General features: G+C 50.5%; 1 protein-coding gene and 1 pseudogene across 6 annotated transcripts in view; one reads left to right on the top strand and one right to left on the bottom strand.

The window, feature by feature from the left end:
• Positions 1-15,187, bottom strand: part of CCDC88C (coiled-coil domain containing 88C) — a 147,753-nt gene extending 132,566 nt beyond the window's left edge. For 3 of the 6 annotated variants that reach the window (XM_009212139.4, XM_017961476.2, XM_021941472.2), the window contains exons 1-3: positions 14,979-15,187; positions 14,090-14,190; positions 5,299-5,407 (exon numbers count right to left, since the gene is read on the bottom strand). In XM_009212139.4, coding sequence (XP_009210403.2) covers positions 5,299-5,407; positions 14,090-14,190; positions 14,979-15,038 — 270 coding nt within the window. In that variant the 5' untranslated portion in view covers positions 15,039-15,187. Of the gene's footprint in view, positions 1-5,298; positions 5,408-7,508; positions 7,541-7,700; positions 8,040-14,089; positions 14,191-14,978 lie in introns of those variants that run through there. The other 3 variants (XM_021941470.2, XM_021941469.2, XM_009212142.4) reach the window with 3 other exon arrangements.
• Positions 15,188-15,534: 347 nt separating this feature from the next.
• LOC110743821 lies at positions 15,535-17,286 on the top strand (annotated as a pseudogene).
• The last annotated feature ends 2,266 nt before the right edge of the window (positions 17,287-19,552 follow it).

Below are 19,552 nucleotides of genomic sequence, written 5' to 3'. Positions count from 1 at the left end.
GCTCAAGGAACCCAGAAAGCTAAACTTCCTTGAGCTGATCGTAAACTCTATTATCTCGCAGTTTCTGGCCACCATGCCGCTGTAGCATTTCAGGCCCACACCCTTCACTTGGAGGAGGACATTCAGGAGGCTCAGAGGACAGCAGCCCGCCCAGAGAGATGGTAGGACCCCAGCCTTGCAGCCTCTGCACCTGGCGAGGAGAGGCACGTGAAGAAACAGCAAACACCTCATTTCAGAGTGAGTCCTATGGGTAAGTCCCCACATCCATCCAACGGTCCCGATCTCACTGGATGAGATATCCATGTGTGGACTCAATGACAAAGACACACGTCTCCATCAACCCACAGGGAATGTATCCAGGCCACCATCTGAAGTGCTTCCCACCACACAAAGCCAAAGAAACCTCAGAAACTTCACACGACAATGAGGCTCTTTCCGGACAAGGTGCCGGCCTGAAGGTGTCCAGGGCAGGGAATGGGGATGGGATGCCAGGCACAACCCCAGAGCACAGACAGGCCAACCACTGCTGCACAGGGCAGACTTCTGCTGGAACAGCCTCACTTTCAGCCTGACTCCACTATCTGCATTTAATGTAAATATTCAAGGTTCTTAACGGAAAAAGCGAACCATTACACAAATCCAAAATTTAATTTTAAAAAAATGCCAGGACAGACGCCACGAGCCTTACAGGCTCATGCTATAAGCCCAGCACTTTGGGAGGCCAAGGCAGGAGGACTGCTTGAGCTCCCAAGTTTGAGACCAGCCTGGCCAACATAGTGAAACCCTGTCTCTATTAAAAATACAAAAAGTAGCCAGGTGTAGGGTGTGCACTGGTGGTCCCAGCTACTCAGGAGGCTGAGGTAAGAGGATCTCCTGAGCCCAGTGGAGGGGGAGGTTGCAGTGAGCTAAGACTATACCACTGCACTCCAGCCTGGGCAACAGAGCAAGACCCTATCTCAAAAATTTAAATTAAATTTTTAAAAAGCCAGATGAAAAGGAGGTTGGCTGTTGAATGAGTAAAACAAGCATCAGAGGACACAGGGTAACCCCAGCCAGCCAGGCTGAGGCAGCGTGGGGCTCTGGCCCAGCCTCGCCTGTCCTCCAGGCTACTCAGCAGATGTCCCATTTGAGGGTGCGGTCCTAAAGCCGGTGTCCCCACCTTGGACAGGCCAGCCTTTTCTTCTCCAAAATGCAGAGACTGACCCAGGTGCTCTCTCTCCAAGGCTTTGTCCTACTCTGGCTTTCTCTGTCCCTTCCCGGTTACTCCCTCAACATCCCCTCCTCCCTCTGGTAACCTCCTGGTCACCGCATCCTCTCCTTCCCCTCCTCCATTCTGAGACCCTGCCTTCCTGCCCTGGGGTGATGAGACATGCATCTGGCATATGTGATGGTGAGGACTGAGCTCCTTCTGCCCAGGAGATCCAGCTCAATGTGACTCTTCTAGAAATCACCAGAAATGTTCTCACCCATTGGTTCCAGTGGTTCCCATGGGCATGTGCCTCAGAGTCCCCTGGGGGCCTGTTAAAATACAGACTCCCGACTTACATCTGCATCTCTAACCAGCTCCCAGCGAGGCTGCAGATCTAAGGACCACACTTTTGAGAACCACCACTCTCAATCCCGTTGGAATGGTGAGATTCAAGCAGCTGGGAAACTTTTGAAAACGCAGATTCCAGGGCCCCAATCCCAGAAGAGTCCAATGCAGTAAGCCAGGAAGGTGGAGGATCTGGCTTAGATGCCGGCGGTGGGATGGGATCTCAGCCACACTGGTTTCCACCCGCTTGCTGACCTATGCCCTACTCAGGAAAAGGTCAAGGACCCTTTGCCTCCCCAGGTTTTCAGAGATCAACTTGAGCATCCTAGTGACACGGCCCATGCTCTTTAGGAGAGGCCTGGCCTTCCAGACTGTCACTGCTCCAGTGTGCCGCAGAGAAGAAGGGGACAGTTAGGGGCACAAAGCCATCTCCTGGCAAACAAAACCCCAAGCCAGACTGCGCGAACTTGACGTGTCCACCAAAAAGCCACAGGTGAGAGGGAGGCCCACCCACGCAGCACCCCAGTCAGAGTAAACAACAACGTTTGTCCCACTTAATTCCAAGCCCTCAGGACCTTTGGGGTTACTTTCCCAAGAAGAGACCAGGCGGCAGCTCTTACGTTCTGGAATACTCCTTGACTATAATAACCGGTTATGTTTGCGCCATAATGTTAGGTGGAAGGGAAAAAAGGCAGGATACGCAATTGTATATATGGCCACAACCACAATGGCATAAAACAAAAACCATTCACTCAGGAACTGGAAGGAAATACGACAAACGTTAACAGCGATTGTCACTGGGTGCTGCGCTAACGGGTGCGTCTTTTCTTGTGCTACTTGTCTGTTTTCCAAGCTGTTTACAAAGAGCATGTACAGTACGACCTATATGACAAGAACTTTATTTTGTCATAAATTGGAAGGAAAAAAAAATACACAGCAGAACACTGTCCACACGGAATGTGCCAGCCCTGAATACAAGCGTCTTGTCAGCTTCCTTCAAGCGGGCAGGACTGAGAGGCGGTGACCACCCCTGGGCAGCAGCAAGTGCTGTCAGCACACACTGACTGACTGACCATTTGCTCTGAGCTGGGCCAGACTGCCGGCGCACACCAGCCGGTCCTCCAAGAGCTCCCAGCACAAAAGGAGGGGGAGCTGGGATGCAGGGTCCTCTTTCCACCTGGAAGTCCTTCTGGACCCTGAGGGTGGGCTGGCCATCTTTTACCTTGTGTGGCCACCTCCCACCTTCTGGAACTCTGCACAGTACCCCAAGAACAGCAAACTGCTTCTCAAACCCACACAGTCTCAAGCAAGGGTCATTTTGCCCGGCCCATTTTGCCCGGCCCAGAGTTGGACCCTCAGAGTGGCTGGTCACCAACAGCAGAAGTCCTCCTGGGCTGGCAGGGCCAGAGGATGGCATCTCTATGGCCAAACAGCTTGCAGCAAGAGCCTGCCCCGTGCTACTCATGAAGACCTGCAAAAACCTCACCTCCATTTGAGACCTTCATCACATCCAAGCTCATCTAGGAGCTCACAGTGCAGGAGGAGGGAGGACAGGGATGCAGACACCTGCCCGGTGCTATACCGCTGGCTCTGGCCAGCCCTGCCCATTCCCTCCCATGACTCTCCAAACTAGAAACTCAGTTGCCCACTGAAACTCCACTCAGGTATCACCTGCTCCAAGAAGCTTCCCCACCTCCCCGCGTGCAGGCTGGCTTAGGGGGTCTTGCTTCTTGAACTTGCAGCACTATGTGCTTCCCCCCGCACTTAGTACACAGTACTGAAAGCACCTGCCTGGCACGAATGGCACCTGCAGACAGGGTCCATGCCCTGCGCACCTGCTGAGCAGCCAGCACAGCCACCAGGCCCTCATCACAGACGCCCAGGTCACTGACAGCACCATTGCCTTTGCCCCACTGCCTCTGTGCACAGCTGTCGAGAGGAAGACACCAGCAGAAATGCCCCTGCCTATAGCATACACCATGCTGAGTGTGGCTCCCCTTCCACTCCCCAGAGCCAACAGTCACAGGCTCCCACACCGGTTCTCCAGGCCTCTCCCTGACCCTCGGCCCCCTCCTCAGACATCTGGAACTAAAGGGATGGGGCTGGTTCTAAGCTTCCCAGACGCAATGTCCAGAGACCCCATGGTGCCCCTCTCCCAGTGGTCTCTGGACTGAGCACGGATGGCTCACTGAACTGGCCCACACAGGGAAACCACGCCAGCACCCCCACCCAACGGGAGGAGGATGGAAACAATCCCAGAAAACCCAGGCCATTGTCCATTCCCTCCCTCTCACGTTCAGTTTCAAATTCATGTTGAAACAGAAGCAAGGGCTCCTGCAGCAACCACAGCCCTCAACAGGAACCGGGCCCAGCACGAAGCCCGATGCCACAGTGCACATTCTGCCTGACATCCCACCCAGCAGTCCCTCAGCGGACCCCAGAACCAGCAACTACTGCACAAGGGCAGAAGGGGAGTCACAGCTGGCCAGAGGGCTTCCTCACATCAACAGAGGCCTCACAACATCCAAAGATACTCCCCAATCCCAGAACAAGACTAAGGTACAGCCCAGGAAGCCAAGCGCGAGGAACAGGTGTCAGGTGGAGTCTAGTCACATGTATAGTGAAACGCTGGCCTGAATCTGGGAGGCAGTTGTTCTTGAGCAGTTCTCAATCTGTGTCCCCTGGGGTCCCGGGAACCCAGACAGATGCCCTGGAGGCTGAGGAGACAGCTGAGCACAGTGCACTGGGCTTCACCTGGGGTCTCAAGAAAAATCATACAGGGGGAAAGTTTCACTGCTAAGAAAAGGTTTGAAAACCAGGGCTCCCGGCCGGGCGCAGTGGCTCACACCTGTAATCCCAGCACTTTGGGAGGCCAAGGCAGGCAGATCACGAGGTCAGGAGATGAAGACCATCCTGGCTAACACGGTGAAACCCCATCTCTACTAAAAACACAAAATAATTAGCCGGGCGTGGTGGTGGGCGACTGTAGTCCCAGCTACTCGGGAGGCTGAGGCGGGAGAATGGTGTGAACCTGGGAGGCGGAGTTTGCAGTGAGCCAAGATGGGCGACAGAGTGAGACTCCGTCTCAAAAAAAAACAAAAACAAAAACAAAAAAAGCAAGCCAGGGCTCCAAGGTACACAGTTTCAGTCCATTTCCATCCGTGTTGGCCAGAGATCACTAACACCATCAAAGACTCTCAACTGGCCTTCCCAAGGCTGGGATGGGTTTGGGGTTTTGTTTGTTCGTTTTTGAGATGGAGTCTTGCTCTGTCACCAGGCTGGAGTACAGTGGCACGACCTTGGCTCACTGCAACTTCCACCTCCCAGGTTCAAGCGATTCTCCTGCCTTAGCCTCCTGAGGTCTTCATAGCCCTCCTGTGGTTCCTCCTCTCCCTCAACCCTTGAATGGCTCCTGTATAAAGAATCACTGAGCCAGGGGCTGGGGAAAACAACCACCACATCAGGGTCATTCCAGCCCGTTCCAGCCAGTCCCCACTCAACTGCAATCCTGGGGCAGAGGCTGCAAACCGAGGCTCCTCTCTGGGGCCTTCCAGCTCAAAGAACATTCACCGAACAAGGGAAAGCAACACACCATCTCCTCCTCACACACGCCCCAACGAAGGGTTCACATGAACACGACCAACTTCAACAAGAAGAGGCCTAAACGTAAGCACCGTTTCCTCCCGGCCTCCAGTGGGAAAACCGTGACAGTGACAATACTGATGGACACACATCAGAATTCCTGACAGCAGAACTGCCCTTACCTGATAGTAGGTCTTAATGTTTCTCACCAAGATGGTCAAATTCTGAATGCGAAGGTTCACATCATTGTTGACGTGCTTATTGATGCGTTGATTTGTGGGCCTGGGATCTCTAGGGGAAGAAACACGAGAATGGAAATTGCATCTCCCAGCAGCTGCCACACTTCCTCTCCCAGCCACAACCCAGCATCTTGTCCTCCAGTCCCTAGGTGACCATGAGGCCGTGCTGTGGCAGTTGTGGTTCAAGTCAAATCTTAATCCTGCCACTGCTGAGCCAGGACCTCAGGTGGGCCACACATCGCCTTTCTGCTCCCTGACCCGAGCACCTGGCCCACCACAGGCCCTCAATCAATGCTGTTTCCATTCTCACCGTTCCTAGCACCCAAAAAGAACAATCACATATTAGTGCAGACCCCAAATGTTATATTGTATAAAACCAACCCAGCCAAATATATTTCAAGATTAGAAGAATTAAAAGCTGAACAAAGAAAAATATGTGAAACATCAAGAAAGACAGACGAAGAAAAACGGTAGTTTTGTTTTTTTTTTTATAAATAGAGACAGGGTCTCACTCTGTCACCCAGTCTGGCGTGCAGTGGCACCATCACAGGTCACTATAGCCTCAAACTCCTGAGCTCAAGGGATCTTCCTGTCTCAGCCTCCCAGGCAGCTAGGACTACAGGCCCAGCTACATTTTTGTTATTTTTTATAGAGACAGGGGCTCACTATGTTGCCCAGGCTGGTCTTGAACTCTTCAAGCCATCCTCCTGCCTCAGACTCCCAAAGCACTGGGATGACAGGCGTGAGCCACTGTGCCCAGCCTAAAATGGTTTGTTTGGTTGTTTGTTTATTTATTTATTTATTTATTTTTTGAGACGGAGTCTGGCTCTTTCACCCAGACTGTAGCACAGTGGCGCAATCTCAGCTTAGTGCACCTTCACCTCCTGGGTTCAAGCGATTCTCCCACCTCAGCCTCCCGAGTAGCTGGGATTATAGGTGCGTGCCACCATGCCCGGCTAATTTTTGTATTTTTAGTAAAGACAGGGTTTCACCATGTGGGCCAGGCTGGTCTCAATCTCTTGACCTCAGGTGATCCACCCACCTTGGCCTCCCAAAGTGCTGAGATTACAGGTGTCAGCCACCGTGCCAGGCCAAAATGGTACCTTTTCTGACTTAAAACACCAATAAAATCATAATGTTCCACTAAACACAGGTCTCCCTCTGTCATGTGAATTGGTCTTGGGCTGGTCCTCCCTATGATTTACAAATTCCAGGGACAAAAATCCTATTTGAGAAACTGGCATAATCAATCTACGACACTTCTATGGTGTACAAGGCACCCTGTAAGAAATGCTAAGAGGCTGGGCGCAGTGGCTCAAGCCTGTAATCCCAGCACTTTGGGAGGCCGAGACGGGCGGATCACGAGGTCAGGAGATCGAGACCATCCTGGCTAACACGGTGAAACCCCATCTCTACTAAAAAATACAAAAAACTAGCCGGGCGTGGTGGTGGGTGCCTGTAGTCCCAGCTACTCGGGAGGCTGAGGCAGGAGAACGGCGTGAATCCGGGAGGCAGAGCTTGCAGTGAGCTGAGATCCGGCCACTGCACACCAGCCTGGGTGACATAGCGAGACTCTGTCTCAGAAAAAAAAAAAAAAAAAAAAAAAAAAAGAAATGCTAAGAGACACAATTAATTCATGTGGGAAATCTCCAAAGTGTCATTTTTTTTCCAACCTCAGGCAAAAGTCGGGTCTGGTTGTGATGAAACTAGAAATCTACATCAAGTGATGTATTATGTCCCTTCCTCATCTATATACAGGACATTTCTCAAAACGCTCAGTGTCAGAAGACGCTTTCCATTAGACGACAGCACTCAGCATTACTGAGTTAGTTTCCACCCTTCCACAGACTGCGCGCTGCTTTTCATAACAAAGGCCTCCCTTCCATCTGACGGTCCCAAGACACCGCGAAGGATGGCTAATTCAAAGGAGGGCCTGTCTTCACAGTTTCTTCTGTCATCCAGGCCCCGTGATGAAGGTGCTGAGCCTCTTGGGGGTTGGTGTGGGGAGTTAAGGAAATCAATCTCAATGCCATCTGGTTCATTCAAAGCCAATAATTAGTAGAAAATTGACAAAGAAAAAAAAAACCCTACAAATCGAAATCGTTTCAAATGTTTCTGGAAGTACAGTGATGGAGTATGGCCAAATCACTTACGTGTTACGTGTTTCTCTTGGAGTCATGCATAACTGAGAAAATAAAGGTTAAGAGTTCTGTGAAAATTAATTCAGGAAAAGAAGAGGCATTCAGAATTTAAACTGCAAAAGCATTCTTAGCTACAGAAGTGTTCCTGGCATTATAAAGTAATTTATCTTAAAGGTACAATTCTCCTCCCTTTACTGTAGATACCTTAAAAGACGAAAATCAATTTCAGTGACGAATGCGCTTCTCAAAATAGCAGAACTCAGAGAACATGCAGCACTTTTTCTGTTTTGTTTTTGTTTCTTCTTTTTTTCGCCTTTGTCATTGTAGTCCCATCTTTCACTGAAGTCAGATGGGACCACCCTAGGAGTGCCAGGAGCCGAAAACCTCAGTATGCGTCGTGGACATCTCCAGCACGTGCAAAGGCACAGCATACACTCAGGGTCGGGAACCTGGGAGTCCCCTCACATCACAGCATAGAAGCCTCTGACCATCCCTGCTTTTGTTCTCCCCAGTTCTCGGAAGAAACAGCTTACTGAAACAACACTAAAAACCCTGACATTTACTGTATGATTAAGCTACTTATCGTGATTATTAGTACCCCCTCCTTTAACTAAGCCTTTCTGGGTAAAGAGAGGCTATCAAGACACTAATCAAAACAAAAGCCTCAACTACAGTTAAGGCAGGCACATCTCAATCTCCACTCTGCCCAACACTCCCGTAACCCTCACCTTTCCATGCTGTAGGAAATGGGAGTCAGGAGACATGGGTTCTAGTCCAGGTCCCAAGCCTAGCCAAAGTTCCCTGGGCTTCAGTGTGCTCAGCTGCAAAATGGCTACAGAATCCTTCCGGCCCTCAAAGGCTATACGGTTCCATGAAGCCCACGTCTGCATTAGCAAACTTGGACTGCACTTGCTTCTGTACCACAGGAAGATGTTATTATAACCGTTACACAACTGCACTTCCCCAAACGTTGTCATTCAGAACAACAATCATCTTTACATGATAGTCCTAAAACATAAAAGGCCAGCACTCTAGTATCAGGATGACAGGACAGGACACAGACGTGGTAGCTGGTCAGAACTTGAAGAGTTCCAAGAATTCCAAGTCTAAAGTGTGGGCCCCCAGGGATTCCTTTTCATAAAAATTTCCCACTAGAAAAAAAGAAGCTGGCCGGGCACGATGGCTCATGCCTGTAATCCCAGCACTGTGGGAGGCCAAGGTGGGACGATCACTTGAGGTCAGGAGTTCGAGACCAGCCTGGCCAACATGGTGAAATCTGACTCTACTACTGAAAATACAAAAATTAGCCAGACATAGTGGCATGCACCTGTAATCCCAGCTAATCAGAAGGCTGAGGCAGGAGAATCACCCGAACCTGGGAAGCAGAGGTTGCAGTGAGCTGAGATCAAGCCACTACACTCAAGCCTGTGCAACAGAGTGAGACTCCATCTCAAAAAAAAAAAAAAAAAAAAAGAAAGGAAACCAACTCTTGCTAGAATTTTAAAGAGAGTTATAATTCAGGCTTACAATAACCTTGCCCCCTCCTTTGGGAAAGCCAGCCCCCAACTTTTGGTCATATTCCAAAAACTTCCTAAATTTAAAGCTAAATCAAGAAACTGTGTATTGACACAGAGAGATGTCTGTAATTTATCACAGGTTAAAAAACATGCTAAATATTTTTATCCATGTTTAATGTATTCTTATACAAATATGGACCCATGCTAAAAAATAATAGCATGAGTCCATATTTGTATAAAAATATTAATACATTAAGGACACGTATTAATATATATCACAGATAACATTTGGAAGGCACTAGAATATTGACATCGCTACATCCACATGGTAAAATCAGGTCAACTTTTATTTTGCTCATCTGTATATGTTCCTATTCTAGGATGAACATAAATTGTTTGTGCATTTTTTTTTTTTGAGACGGAGTCTCGCTTTGTTGCCCAGGCTGGAGTGCAGTGGCATGATCTCGGCTCACTGCAACCTCCCAATCCCAGGTTCATGCCATTCTCCTGCCTCAGCCTCCCGAGTAGCTGGCACTACAGGCGCTCGCCACCACGCCCAGCTAATTTTTTTTGTATTTTTAATAGAGACGGGTTTCACCTTATTAGCCAGGATGGTCTCCATCTCCTGACCTCATGATCCGCCCACCTCGGGCTCCCAAAGTGCTGGGATTACAGGCGTGAGCCACCGCACCCAGCCTATTTGTGTAATTTTTAAGGACTCAAAGCCACCATGTGTCATATACTGCAGCCAAAAGATGGAAATTACTGAAGTTCGTAAATAAAAATTGTTTCTTCCCAAGATTTTTGCGCCAATACAAATTCATTCAACCAAAAAGTAAAATTTGCCCTTTTCTCCTAAGCTTCTACATCTGCAAAAGAGGAACATAAACTCTCCTTCAAGTGCACTGGGGGAAAAGTTACCCTTCAAATGCTTTTTGGAAGGTAAAGAAACTCTCCCATTTCCCTGAGGATGTTTCTAACCTATGAATAATTAACACAGTATCCTGAATTCTGCAGCTAGCACCAGGGGTCACAAAGGAGCCTGAACAAATAGGGTTGAACTTAAAGGGCACAAGCTCTCAGCCCTAGTGCCACGTTCCAGGTTCAGCCACTGCATCAAACTGGATGGTTCACCCTCACAAGTACAGATGTACAGTGCTAAAGGCATGGGTACACGTACGTACGTCACACACACAGGCACACACACAAACTCAGATCTGGGCCTCATCTGCACAATGATAGACATATGTTAGGCTTTTTCTATACATACAGTTTTATTTAAACCTCCCCCAAATTGGTAAAACACCATCCCCTTATTACAGATCAGGAAATCAAGGCTTAGAGAGGTTCAGTCACTTGCCCAACATAATAACACTAGGAAGTGGCAGAGTGGGGATTTGAACTTGTCTGCCTGATGCTAGGGTTAAGGCTCTTAAATAATTTTCCTACAAGAGAATGAAAAAGGTGTCCAAAGTTAACCATAGCAAACTTTTTCTCTTGGGTGCTGGTAGGTACCAGAGACACCAGGTTGACAGAGGAGCTATTGAGCAGGCATCCCCAGGCCTCTCCCTCCAGGCCACTGAAAGCCTCATTTTCATTCATGAATTCTCCTAGCCCGGGGCCTCCCCAGAAAACTGAACCTAAGGGGCTTCCCTGCTTCCAGGTGCTGGTGTCACCAGGAGACCAGGGCCAAGAGACTACTAACAGCCTTCTCGGGTTGCTGGAGACAATGGCCAGGTGCAGTCACGTGACCCCCAGCCAACCTCCACAAGGCTCGGAGGTGTTAGGTAACAGCCTCTTATCTGAGCTCTGTTAGCAGTGCTGCTCAATGCGATTTCCTCAGGTCCTATGAACTTGGGGCAAAGGAATCAAAACAGGCAAACAGCACAGTCTAGGAGCTACTGGCATGGAAGATGAGGCAGAACAGCCTTACCCCTTAGCTGCTGGCTAGTGGCATGCTGCCATTTGGCAGAAGTGAAAACAGAGGCTCAAGTGCAGTACAGTCTAAACGCGGGGATAGGACTTGGGTCACAGGGTCCAATGTTGCCCTAGACATCACTGGTAGACGGCTAAGGGCTGAGAGCTGTGGGGTAATCCAAGGATCTAAGAATGTAGGGGAAAAGGTAGGCCGGAAAAACATTTTAAAAAAACTTTTACTTGGTGCCTCAAATCCTTTCTGGATTAAGATGGCACCTACATAGGCAAATAGCTAAATGTTAACACACGGTTTCATTCTGTCCTCACAACCATCTCTTAAGGAAGGTACTTTACATCCCATTTTACAGATGAGGAAACTGAGGCACTGAGCAACATACCCAGTGTCACACTGCTGGTAAGAGGGAGGCCAAGGCTTTGAACCCCAGCTGGCTATGTAGGCTGACCGATGCGGGCCAGGGTTCATTTTTTAGTTGAGGTAATTTTACATAGCATGAAATGCATACAGTTATCATTTGAGGAGTTTTGGAAAATGAAACATATTCCAGCCACTCTAAAGGACATTTCAACTGCCCCGAAAAGGACCCCCGGGTCCCTTCCAGTCAATCCTCACCACTTCCAGATGCAAAAACACTATTCTGACTTCTATCACCTGGAACTGGGTGATCCTGATCACCCATGCAGGAAACCATGCCCACCCACTCTCCTCTTTCCTCATTCTTTTCTGGAAAGCCAGCCATTCGGCCTTCCCATGCGCCCTTCCTCTGTGCCCAAGCCATCCGGAGGGACCCAGAAGCACTTCTTGAAGTCTTAAGAGCTACAATTTACCAGTTCCCACTTCCGGAATGATTACCTTGGCGTATCACAGAGAGAACATCTAAAATTGCCCAGGGAAGGGGAGAAGCCCCTCCCCTGAATTTAGCCACGGGCCAAATGCGAACAAGTGATGAGCTGGCATTTCTCAAAGGAATGGTCCAACAGGCTTTCCTGATTTACAAGCAAGTGGGAAACGCTTCAGGAATTCCAAAGGTCAGGGAAGAAAGAGAAACAGTTCCAGTGCTTTTGTTCCCCCCTCTGCCTGGGTGTAGGAGCTGAATGAAAAGGCTGGGGATACTGCTGGTTTTTTTAATTAAACAGTCTTGAGCTTGGGTAAGGACAGGTTGAAGTTTCACCGGTCATTGCGCCAATGGAATCCAGTAATTTTCAGGGTCTCACAGAATGAGGGGAGAGTGACCAAAACTCGAATATGTCACGAGACAGCTTCCGGAAAATTCAGTTTCAACAAAGTTATATAAGAAGTGCTGCCGGCCGGGCGCGGTGGCTCAAGCCTGTAATTCCAGCACTTTGGGAGGCCGAGACGGGCGGATCATAAGGTCAGGAGATCGAGACCATCCTGGCTAACATGGTGAAACCCCATCTCTACTAAAAATACAAAAAACTAGCCGGGCGAGGTAGCGGGCGCCTGTAGTCCCAGCTACTCGGGAGGCTGAGGCAGGAGAATGGCGTAAACCTGGGAGGTGGAGCTTGCAGTGAGCTGAGATCCGGCCACTGCACTCCAGCCTGGGCGACAGAGCGAGACTCCGTCTCAAAAAAAAAAAAAAAAAAAAAAAGTGCTGCCAAAACTGGCAACAGATTTATGTTTTTGAATCTAATTAAACTCTGAAGATTGGTAAGATTGGTACTGACTTTTTTTCCTACACCCACAGCTGTGAACCTTAAAAAAAACAAAACAAAACAAAACCATTAAACAGGGTGACATCAAATGACTTATTAAAACAAAAGGAGGCCGGGCACCACAGTGGCTCATGCCTGTAATTCCAGCACTTTGGGAGGCCAAGGTGGGCGGATCACCTGAGGTTGGGAGTTTGAGACCAGCCTAACATGAAGAAACCCCGTCTCTACTAAAAATACAAAATTAGCTGGGCGTGGTGGCGCATGCCTGTAATCCCAGTTACAAGGGAGGCTGAGGTAGGAGAATTGCTTGAACTCGGGAGGCAGAGGTTGTGAGCTGAGATCGCGCCATTGAACTCCAGCCTGGGCAACAAGAGCGAAACTCCACCTCAAAAAAAAAAAAAAAAAAAAAAAAGAAGCAAGGTTCTTGAATTATTTTTTTCTAAACAAGCCATTTAAGGCAATTTATTTAAGCCACTTTCTGGACATGCCAATGCAAACTGCTCCTCTGCCTTTGTGAGCCACGAATGAAGCTGATCTCTCATTAGTTAATAGATTTATGCTCCAGTATGACAAGCTGCTCAGTCGTAGGTGAATAGGTGAGCACACAAGGCTGATCCACAGAGAACATCAGGATGTTTTATTTTGCTTCAAGTGCCTGTGAATCACCCCGACACACAGTTCCGATGTTCCCTGCAGTTTCTGAGTTAAAAACAGAATGCAAAGGTAGGAGCCAACACCTACACTGTGGCAAGCTGTCAATCAGACAGGCCATGCACAACTCAGCAACAGGAAAGGATGTGGTCAGATGTACTCGCTGGCAAGAGTAACTTCTACCAAGACCCTGTTTAGGCTGCATGCTTCCAAACAAACAGCACCAAGGCCTCTGACTCCCTGGGCCCCTCCTAACACTGTGACTTTAAACTCAGTCCATAGAGTGGGACTTAATCAATTGCACTTGCTCTGGGGCAACTGAAAAAGGAAGATGAAATGTAAAGGAGCTCAGAAACACAGGCGACCTCATCTAAAATGAAACTTTATAGTAACCCTCGGATGCCTGGGCCCACCCTGACACTTCCTGTAACCAGACACTCTCCGTTACAGTTCCTTGCCCTTCAAAAGGGGACTTTTTCATTTCATTGCTCAAACCACAATTAAGTCCTTGAGTTTGAAGTCAATTGCACTATCTCCATCAGGTAAAAGGCAGTCATTCAATTCCAAATTTCCTTCCTCAAACGAACTGCCCGACCCACTGTCCTGGAATTCTTCAAACACCTATTAGTATTAGTTAATACTAATACTCAGTATTAACGCCACTAGGCACGTTAATACTGAGATACCAGCGTCTCTATCTTCAGAGAACCACCCGCCACCCCACACACACTCGGCCATGCAACCTTCCACTCCTTTTCTACTCTCAAACTTTCTAACGCACCATTCTTTCCTTTCTCCGAGAAGAAGGTAACTTACATTTGCAGCATGATTTGGTTCAAAAAGATGCCGTCCACTAAATCCATGTACATAGTCAGGTTGTCCTGGCTGCCGCTTCCAAACAGGCCAAAAGTTTTCACCTGCCGGGAGGGGGACGAGGAGAGAGACAGGAAGTCACCCCATGCGCACAAACGGTCCAAAGCTCTCCCAGGCAGAGACGGGACGGGTCAGTGTGAGCAGAAAGGGGTCCCCGACGCCCACCCCACGCTTCAGCAGGGACCGAGCCTGGCCTTCTCCCAGGGCCTCTCTCCCCTCCCCGCGCCGGGCAACAGACACGGGACAGGAGGAGGAAAACTTCCTCGCCACTTTTCTCCTGCGTTCCAGGGCAGAAAAAAAAATAGACAAGACTTTTCAATAAATGTCTCACGTCTCAAATCCATTTTAAATCAGTGCGCCCACCCCAGTCTGTTCGCGTTCCCACTCGGCGCCCCCATTCCCCACCCGTCACCGCCATCCACCGGCTGGTCTGAGGGATTCAGAAAAACTACACGAGATATTTGGTTGCGAAGAATGGGGTCCTCTTCGGGAGTGGCTAAACCCCGGGGACAGGAGTGACCACTGGGACCCGGTCCGCCCCGAGGCCGCCAGCCTAGCGCCCCGGCGGGAACAGGTGTACCCGCCCGGCTCCCGGCCCGGCCGAAAGCGCGGCGGGGTGCCGCGCTGGACGCAGAACAGGGGCGCCGGCTCCAGAGTGTAAAAGCTCCGGACTCCAGGACGCGGCCCCAACCCCGGTCGGGAGCCACTTGCTGCGTCCCTAGCGGCCCGGGGCCACCCGGGGCCCCGGCCGAGTCAGGTCTGCGAAGTCCCCCCGCCGGGCTAGACAGGAGCCGGTGCACCAACAAAGGGGCGGGGAGCCAGGCACACTCACCCAGGTCACCAGCGGGCTCTGCAGGAAGAGCTCCAGGAGCTCCGAGACGGTCACATCCATGCTGAGGCTGCGCCCGCCGGCTCCGCACCTCCCGCCCCGAGTCCCCGTTCCCCCGCGCCGCGGCACAAAACGACTCCGCAGCGAGCACCGGGCGCGGAGCTGCGGCGGCTCGCGCCCGGGAGACAAAGGCGGGGCGCGCGAGCCCACGTTCCGCGGCTTCGGCGGCCCCGCGCCCCGCCCGGGTCTGGGGGAAGGGGAGGGCCCGCCGCTCGGGGAGGAACAATGCGGGCGGCCCCGCCCCTCGGCGGCCCTGGGCGACCGGCGCGCCGCCTCGCGGTGCCAGCCCGGGAGCCCGAGAGCCCGGGCGCGGGACGCGGCTACGCGGGGCGCTGGGAGGGGGCTGGTGGCCCGCGGCGGGTGGGTCGCGGCGCCCGGTTCCCCGCCCGTGGGACCGCGAGCCCTAGCTGAGCGCAGCCTCCCGGCGTGTGGAGCCCCAGCACGTGGCGCCTCCCTGCGCGCGTGCGCCTGCAGCCGGGGCCCGAGCGCCACGTGCGGACTGGGGCGCGCGGGCACTGGTGCGCGCCGGGAGCTGGGACGCCCTGTCCTCCGAGGTTGCTCTGCTCTCCGAGGTAGCTGCCAGGCCGCTGCCCGTTCCGGGCTTGGGGAGCTCGGCCCTGCGCCTTTGCGGACTCCTGGCAGGTGCAGCCCCAGGTACAGCCAAAAGGCCCCGCAAACCCGCGCTTCTCACGGTTGTGCCCGGCGCGAGAAACGCGCCCCGACCCTGGGGCCGGGCCAGAGGGCAAAGGGGGAAACTTTATGTTGAGTTTAGGCCATAGGGGCGCGGCCCATCGCACCCTACCGTGCCCCACGGTGCCATGTTCCGGGCTGCCTGCCTTCTAAAAGTTCCTGCAGGAAGCAGGTGATGTGGCCTCCCCGACCCGGGCCCGCCCCCACCACTTTGCCGGAGGCGAGCTAAATTCCAGCCGGGGTTCCTAGCAGCAGCTTAGTGGCAGGCGACAGAAAAAGGGCAAAGGCCCCAACTGGCTGGAAGGCAAGCCCAGGGGCCGGACCTCCATGCGGGACGGCACGAGGCAGGAGCCGGCTCCAGGCTGGTCTCGGCCTGGTAATAATTTCACACCACCAGCGGGTCATTGTTCAAAGCACTGTAGACCATTTTCCTAATTTAACCCACACGATCGCCGCATTTCCCAGCTGGGCCAACCGGTGCGGGGTTGACCCGAAGCGCCCTGTGTGTAGCGCTTGGCAAGTATACAGCAGGCACTAAATGGCTGCCGACAGGCTCGGTGGTAATTTTGAAAGTCGGCTTTGTGAAGTGTTGGGGCTGCGGCATCTGCCGGTGGCGCGTGGTATTACAGCCCAGCGCTGGCAGACCCCGTTGGGCTGGGGAGGGTTGTGAGATTATGGCCTGAGAGCCAAGGAGGGCGGTTAGGGGTCCCTAGAGACTGTGGAAGGCGGGGTAGCATAAAAGACAATGGGGGACTGCGGAGGAACTGACACATGGTTTTGTTGTGCACCAGAAGTTCATTAGAAGAGTTCCTTAATTGCTTCTCAACCCGCAGCGATGGCTCTCCACCACGCGGATTAATTTAACAACTCTAATGATTGCTCTGTGAAATTTGAAGAACAGTGGCTTAAGCAAAGACCACAAGAAAGAAGAATTGAGATCAAAGAGGAGTGTGTACCATAGCTGTGGAGGAGTTTCAGCTGTGAACCATGAAATGTCCCGTAAACCATTTCAAGGAGTTTGGTTTTTATACCAAAAACAATGGGAAGACACTACAGTTTTTTGGAGCAGCATCTCAGACATGTCGAAAAAGATGTTTTGATCCCTAAAATAATGAGAGAAAAGACCAGAGAGAGGTCTTCTGACAAGTTCAAGATTTTACCAAATGTTGCAAGAACTCTGCAATCCTTATGGTAGTAAAATGCTGGAAAGAAAATTCTGCATTGAAAGAATGTCTAACAGCTCACTATAATGACCCAGCTTTTTATGAACAATACAAAATGGAATACCTGAAGGAAAAGGAAGAATTCAGAAAAACTGGAATTTCTACAAAAAAAGGCTACAGAAGCTGCCCACAAGTGTGTAGACAAATATTCAGATGACATTCAGGAACTCTAATATTCATGGAAGTCGTTTATAGAATAAACCTTAAACAATGGACTCAAGAATGTGTGTTTGCTAATTATGTGTGTATCCTAATTATGGAAATATTAATTTTATCTGAAATAAAAATCTTTTTTTTTTTTTTAGAGACGGAGTCTCGTTCTGTAGCCCAGGCTGGAGTGCAGTGGCGTGATCTCTGCTCACTGCAAGCTCCGCCTCCTAGGTTCACGCCATTCTCCTGCCTCAGCCTCCCCAGTAGCTGGGACTACAGGCGCCCGCCACCACGCCCAGCTAATTTTTTGTATTTTTTAGTACAGATGGGGTTTCACCGTGTTAGCCAGGATGGTCTCGATCTCCTGACCTCATGATCCACCTGCCTTGGCCTCCCAAAGTGCTGGAATTCCAGGCGTGAGCCACCGCGCCCAGCTAAAAATTTTTTATTTAAAAAATGTTCCTTAGTTGCTCATAATTTTAGTTCAAAAATAAGTATAATGTGTACAAACACCACTCTTTGCTTGGAAGCAAGCAAAAAAGTAAGGGGTGCAGATGCGGCCAAAGTTATTTTTCCAAATTTTTTGGAAAGACAAGGATGAGGGATCTTTAAAGTTATTTGTTGAGGCCAGGTGCAGTGCCTCACACCTGTAATCCCAGCATTTTGGGAGGCCGAAGTGGGTGGATCACGTCAGCCCAAGAGTTCCAGACCAGCCTGGCCAAAAAAAGAAAAAGAAAAATAAGCTGGGCATGGTGGTGCACACCTGTAATCCCAGCTACTCCGGAGGCTGAGAATCACTCGAACCTGGGAGGTGAAGGTTGCAGTGAGCTGAGATTGCACCATTGCCCTCCAGCCTGGGTGACAGAGCAAGACTCTGTCTCAAAAAAAAAAAAAAACCACACGCACACACACACATATTTATTGAGTAAGCTTACTCTCTCACACTAAGAAATACAGTGGACAAATGCCTTTTGACAGTTGTGAGACTTTTCCCATCCTAGCGAGGGAATTTTCCCCTGGGGACATTGACAAGGCCCTGGGCCACAGCCATGTCAGGAATGTTTGCTTTGGGGTCAGTTAGCTGCTGTGTTGGTTCATAATCATTGATGTATCTGCCACCATGCCGTGGCTTGACCACGCCACCAGCCGGTCATTGTTCAAAGGATCTAACTCAGCTCCCTTGTTCCCTAGGAGGCAATGGGGCAGGTACACTGGATGGTGCCCCAGGTAGCAGGGTTGGAAGGCTTCAAAGGACTGGGTGGCCTGGACATGTTACCTCCTAGAAGTCACTTAATCTGCAAAATCAGGATAAGACCATTTTCCCCATATGACTTGACAAGACAATATTAAACCTCAAGGTGATGCATGTAAAAAGATTGTGGAAGCCATGAAGCTTTGTAGAGATATATAATCACTGTCTCTTCCTCATCTTCCACCCCATTCTGCTACCCCTGCTTTAATAAAAACTGTTTTCCCGAAGTCTCCATCGGGCTGGGGCATAAGCTTCAAGGAGCAAATGCACAGACCCTCCACTGACCACTACACAGAGAGTCCCACTCCCCCTCCATCCTTCCAGAACATCCTTGGCTTTCACTCCATCCATCTGAAACTTAACTCTTTAAGTTTTTCCTTGTTAATCTCTGGATATAAATGTATCTATTGCTTAATACATCGCTTCCTGGATAGAAGCAGTGTTTTGTATTCTTCTGATAAAGGAATTTTCTTTTTTTTTTTTTTTTTTTTTTTTTTTTGAGACGGAGTCTCGCTCTGTCGCCCAGGCTGGAGTGCAGTGGCCAGATCTCAGCTCACTGCAAGCTCCGCCTCCTGGGTTTACGCCATTCTCCTGCCTCAGCCTGCCGAGTAGCTGGGACTACAGGCGCCCGCCACCTCGCCCGGCTAGTTTTTTGTATTTTTAGTAGAGACGGGGTTTCACCGTGTTAGCCAGGATGGTCTTGATCTCCTGACCTCGTGATCTGCCCGTCTCGGCCTCCCAAAGTGCTGGGATTACAGGCTTGAGCCACCGCGCCCGGCCATGATAAAGGAATTTTCTACCCTCTCAGAAAATACTGACTCAGCAGTGTTAGCTAATGGCATTTCTACTTTACTACATTTCTAATTTCTAAATTGTTCCTACAACTTTGGGTGGGGTGAGGGAATGGCTTTTTTTTTTTTTTTTTCCCCAAGACTGAGTCTTGCTCTGTCGCCCAGGCTGGAGTGCAGTGGCACAATCTTGGCTCACTGCAACCTCTGTCTCCCGGGGGTCAAGCTATTCTCCTGGCTCAGCTTCCCAGGTAGCCGGGACTGCAGGTGTGCACTACCACACCGAGCTAATTTTTGTATTTTTAGTAGAGACGAAGTTTCACCATGTTGGCCAGGCTGTTCTCAAACTCCTGATGTCAGGTGATCTGCCCACCTCGGCCTCCCAAAGTGCTAGGATTACAGGTGTGAGCCACC

Source organism: Papio anubis, chromosome 7 (genome assembly GCF_008728515.1).
Source record: "Papio anubis isolate 15944 chromosome 7, Panubis1.0, whole genome shotgun sequence".
Lineage (NCBI taxonomy): Eukaryota > Metazoa > Chordata > Mammalia > Primates > Cercopithecidae > Papio > Papio anubis.
This window is presented reverse-complemented; position numbering and strand designations above follow the sequence as displayed.